A 5144-nucleotide genomic window follows, 5' to 3' on the forward strand; every position below is an offset into this window, starting at 1 on the left:
TCACAACTCACCCATGGCCAACCCCGGGCGGGAGACGCAGTCATGATTCACCCGAGGCCAACCTCGGGCAGGACACACATTCACGACTTGCCCGAGGCCAACCCCGGACAGGAGACGCAGTCATGACTCGCCCAAGGCCAACCTCGGGCCGGACACACAGTCATGACTTGCCCGAGGCCAACCCCGGACGGGAGACGCAGTCACGACTCGTCCGAGACCAACCTTGGATGGGAGACAGTCACGACTCGCTCGAGGACAACCCCGAGCGGGAGACACAATCACGACTCGCCCGAGGCCGACCTCGGGTGGGAGATTCAGTCATGACTCGCTCGTGGCCAACCCAAGGTGGGAGACGCAGTCACGACTCGCCCGAGGCCAACCCCGGGCAGGAGTCGCAGTGATGACTCGCCCAAGGCCAACCGCGGGCGGAAAATGTTGTCACAACTCGTCCGAGGCCAATCCCAGGTGGGAGACGCAGTCACGACTTGTCTGAGGCTAACCGCGTGCGAGAGACGCACGGCTTGCCCGAGGCCAACCCCGGGCGGGAGACGCAGTCACGACTCGCCCGAGGCCAACCTCGGGCGGGAGAGGTGGCTAGTAGGGGATGTACTTTTCTGTGTGGCACGCCGTTCCTTGCATGTCCTATCGTCTCCACGCTCCTCGCGCTCGCGCATGCGCGAACTCTGCTCGCTGGCTCTGCCCTGACCTACAGGTACGCCGCCTCCGGCGTCGGGGACGCCAATCATCTCATAGAGGCAAAACATCGAACACTTGTTATGAATATGATCTTTGAATAGGCAAAGGTGGCTAGTAGGGGACATACTTTGCTGTGTGGTACACTATTCCCTACTTGTCCTATCGTCTGCATGGTCCTCACACTTGCGCAGGTGCGAACTTCGCACGCCGGCTCTGCCCCGACCCACAGGTACGCCGCCTCCGGCGCCGGCTACTCCTTTCGCCTCGTGTTGGATGACCCGGCCGCCGGCTCGTGGACGTCGTTGCTCGTGCTGGGTCCTCCCAGTGCGCAAGGGCGCGACAGCGATCGCCTCCCACTATTCTGCCATCTCGCCGCGTCCGGCGAGAGGCTCGACACTGAAGTTGATGGTGCTGGGTGGGTGGTACCTTGAGACGTGCTCGAGCGTCGTGAGCGAGGCGGGGGTGCTTGCGGTTGCTGTGGAGCGCGACAGCCGGTGCGGAGCACAGTTTCATGGAGGGCAGCTTCGGGTGTCGTGAGCAAGGCAAGGCAGACGGGGGTCAGGGGTGAGGTTGCGGATGTCTTGCGGCGGGAGGGAGAAGGACGACAGATGGATGGGGGGATGGGAGGATGCAGTCGCGGTTGGTTCCACAGATGAGAGTGGAGGATGCGACGAGCGGTTGCTACGAAAATTCGAGCGGGCGCACGCTGGGCGAGCGCGGGTGGGATTTTTTTCCGAACGAGACAAAGACTCACGTCGCACGATGAAACTCGGGTGAAATGATGAGTAGCGTTAAGGATGATCTATTAAAGAATTGATCTAGGATGTTGTTTTTTGACCGTATGATTTTTCTAGAGATAAAACACTGGGTGCATTTAGCAAGAGTATGAGTGCGTGGATGAATCATGTTGTGTACTTAGCGTAGTTTAAACTGGTGGGGTTAAGGGTATAAAGAACATGGAGAGACGAATTGGCGTGTGCCCGTGAAAAATATATGCATGCATCATGCATGGGTCACAAGTTGCATATATAATTGCATAAACAGATCAGGTATGCCTCATGCCCGTTAAAACTAATCCGTCGTGATCTGTAGTCAACGCGCTACGGATCTCTTCCTCTACTAGTAAAAGCTTTCCCGGCCCCATCTCAAGAGCACGTACGTACACATGGCGAAGCTGAGCGCCGCCGCAGTCGTGGCATCCCTCTGCTGCTGCTGCGTGCTGCTCGCCGGGAAGCCAGCGGCGGCCAACGATGGCGGCTTCGAGAGGACCGTGTTCGAGCTAGTGAACGCCGCCATCAGAGGCAACTCCACCGTCGGCGGCGGCGACCCCCGCGTCGGCCCCGCCCTGATCCGCTTGCTGTTCCACGACTGCTGGGTAAATGTACGACATACATACACGTACGCCATCCTTCTATAATGTCAGCTTGTGCAGCCAAGAAATGAATGATATAATCGTCTCATCTAATTAATTTGTTTAGGGCTGCGACGGATCCGTGCTGCTGGACGAGACTCCCGCCGACGGGACCGACACCGAGAAGAAGGCGGGCAAGAGCATAGGCCTGGGCGGCTTCGACGTGATCGACAGGATCAAGGCAGAGCTCCTCCGGTCCGGCGACGACGCGTCGTGCGCCGACATCTTGGCCTTCGCGGCACGCGACGCGGTCGGCGTCCTCAGCGGCGGACGGATCAGGTACCCGGTGCGCCGCGGCCGCGGGGACGGCGTGACGTCGTCGTCCGCCGCCGCCGACGCGGCGCTCCCGTCACACACGCCGTCCGGCGGCTTCTCCGAGCTGGAGGCCAACTTCGCCGCCAGGGGCTTCGGCAAGGGCGACCTCGCCGCGCTCTGCGGCGCGCACGCGGTCGGCGTCTCACACGCAGCCTCCTTCGCCGATCGCCTCGCCCCGTCGGTCGCCGCCGCCGGACAGATCAACGGCACGTACCGGCTAGCCCTCGCCTCGCGGCAGGAGCTGCTGCCGCTGACGCTGAATTATTCGACGGCGACGTCGGAGAGCATGAGCATGAGCAACAACGTCCGCGACACGGAGCCGGCGTTCCGGGCGGCGTCCAGCTACAGCGGCGTCGGGGTGGACACGGCGGCCAGGGGCGCCCTGGACAACAGCTACTACACGGCCAACCTGCAGAACATGGTGCTGCTCAAGTCCGACTGGGAGCTCACCCAGGACGAGCACACCCTGGGTCGTCTGGTGCAGTACAGGGACGACGCGGACAGATGGAGCGAGGACTTCGGCAAGGCCATGGAAAAGCTCAGCGACCTGGGGCCTCCCGTCGGGGCGCGCCTCGAGATCAGGAAGAAGTGCAGGCTCACCAACCCGAGTCCTCGACAAGCACTTGTGCGCGCGCTGAAGCATTTCTTACAAAGACGCCACGACCAGATATCTTGTTTGCTAAAACTTTTCAATGCAGGGTTGGTGTTAGTCCTGTAAGTCTGGGCCGTGCCTATTGGGCCAGCACGAGCCCGGCACGTTTTTAAAAGCACGAAGCCCGGCCCAGCACGGGAGAAGAATAGTCGGGCCGGCACGGCACGTTCATCGTGCTGGGCCGTGCTTTTGCTTTCGGCCCGACGGCCCACATGACCCGGCACGGGAGCTTGGGCCGTGCCCGGATCGGCCCGGCACGAAATTCAGCCCGACGGCGCGGCGGCGTTAGGGTTACGCGATTTACTTCCTCTCCCGAGTCCCGACCTCTCGTTTCTCCCTCGTCTGCGGTCCGCCGCCTCTCCAAATCCAGCCTCCAGTCCGCCGCCCTCTCTCACAGCTGATCCATTCGGTCTTCTCCAACTCCAGTACTCCACCGTACCACCATCGAGGAGAGGAGAGTACGGCCCTAGCAATCCAGTTGTCCAGCCCCAGGCGGCCACGAGCGGACGAGCCCACTCCCTGTGTGGAACGAAGCATCTTGGCTGTGTTGAAGGGAGCGCGCGGCGCGGTCGTAGGCCACGGCGGAGGGAGCGCGCGGCGCGGTCGTAGGCCACGGCGGCCTCCTCGGCTGTGTCGAAGGTTCCCAGCCAGTGCCGCTCCTTGGTGGCCGGCTCCCGGATCTCCGCCGCGTACCGGCCCCACGGCCAGCGCCGCACGCGCAGGTACCGCGTCGTGTTGGCGTCCGCCTGGGGCTGCGCCACGAGCGAACGAGCCCACGACCGCAGAACGCTTGGATCCAGCGCGACGGCGACAGAGAGGCCGAGATGCGGGCTTATCAGGAACTGAGGCGTGTCGTGCCTGGGCCAGCACGGCCCGACGGAAGCCCGTCGTGCTTTAGGGCCGTGCTGGGCCTTACTTCTATTCGCCAGGCCCGGTAAGGCACGGCCCGACTCTATTTCGTGCTGGCTAGGCCCGACTAACTGAGGCCCGAAGCACGGCGGGCTCGTGCCGGGCCGGCACGGCACGGCCCAACTTGCAGCACTAGTTGGTGTGATAAATCAGGATAATCATTTTGGGACGTCTTGTTTCTTCTAACATTATCTGATTAACTCCCTACTTTTATCTACCACAAGTACAATGCTTATGTATTACTACGGCATACAAGAACAAATATTATATTTTATTTTAGGTAAAATATTTTAAAATGTATAAATTCAAAAGGAATTTAACCTTGTTTTTATGTAAACCACTTGGGTGCTCATCTTCTTTTATCTATCAGAGTGGCACTATATGGAGATTAGGCGTGATACACGATAATCGTTGAAATTATTGTTGTATAGTAGTAGAGACAGAGATAGAGATAAAGATGGAGATAGAAATAAAGATTCATCAATTTTTTTTTGTCGTGGTGCAACGATAAATAGCTGAGGTCTGAAACACCATGCTGCCTCACATTGGCACACGATCGAGGCCTCAACACATGAACTTGCTATGTTGCTCGTGGACGTATTGGATAGATAAATGATAGATTTTTTATATATCTTTTAATATAGGACAAAAAATTAATATATAGATAGACTAAATAATAAAATATATCTATACATCTTTTAAAGTATTTTCGTAATTTTTTGATAGTTTGATTACAATAGCTTGTACGTGGCAGACCGATCAAAAGCAATTGTAATGGGCGATATGTATGCATGTATATTCAGCCACTACATAAAAATCATAAACTTCCTACGATTTTTTAACTTCTTACAACTTTTATAACAAACCGTAAGAAATAAATAATTTCCGAGATGCAACTGATAGCTCTAGAAAGTTAGCTTCTCATACTAACTTCCTACGGCTTACCCTAGGAATTTAGACGCCTCTGCTAACTTACTGCAACATCCTCTAGAAAGTTAGCTTTCAGCTACTGGCCCGCACCTATGGTCAAACGAGCCGCTAACTTCCTGCGGCCTCCTTTAGAAAGTTAATTGTCCCTGCTAACTTCTTACGACCTACTCTAGAAACTTAGTTTTCAACTTTTGATCAGTCAACCTCTAGTAAGTTAAGTAACTTTTTAGA

The 5144-nt window shown here is 56.8% G+C and overlaps 1 protein-coding gene across 1 annotated transcript; it reads left to right on the forward strand.

The window, feature by feature from the left end:
- The first annotated feature begins 1728 nt into the window (after positions 1-1728).
- On the forward strand, positions 1729-4478 carry LOC103642594 (peroxidase 52). Its single transcript, XM_008665831.4, has 2 exons — positions 1729-2077; positions 2175-4478. Exons 1-2 carry the CDS (start codon positions 1862-1864, stop codon positions 3138-3140), a joined length of 1182 nt encoding a protein of 393 aa, XP_008664053.1. The 5' UTR covers positions 1729-1861; the 3' UTR covers positions 3141-4478.
- The last annotated feature ends 666 nt before the right edge of the window (positions 4479-5144 follow it).

The sequence above is a fragment of the Zea mays genome, chromosome 10 (assembly GCF_902167145.1).
Source record: "Zea mays cultivar B73 chromosome 10, Zm-B73-REFERENCE-NAM-5.0, whole genome shotgun sequence".
Classification (NCBI taxonomy): Eukaryota; Viridiplantae; Streptophyta; class Magnoliopsida; order Poales; family Poaceae; genus Zea; species Zea mays.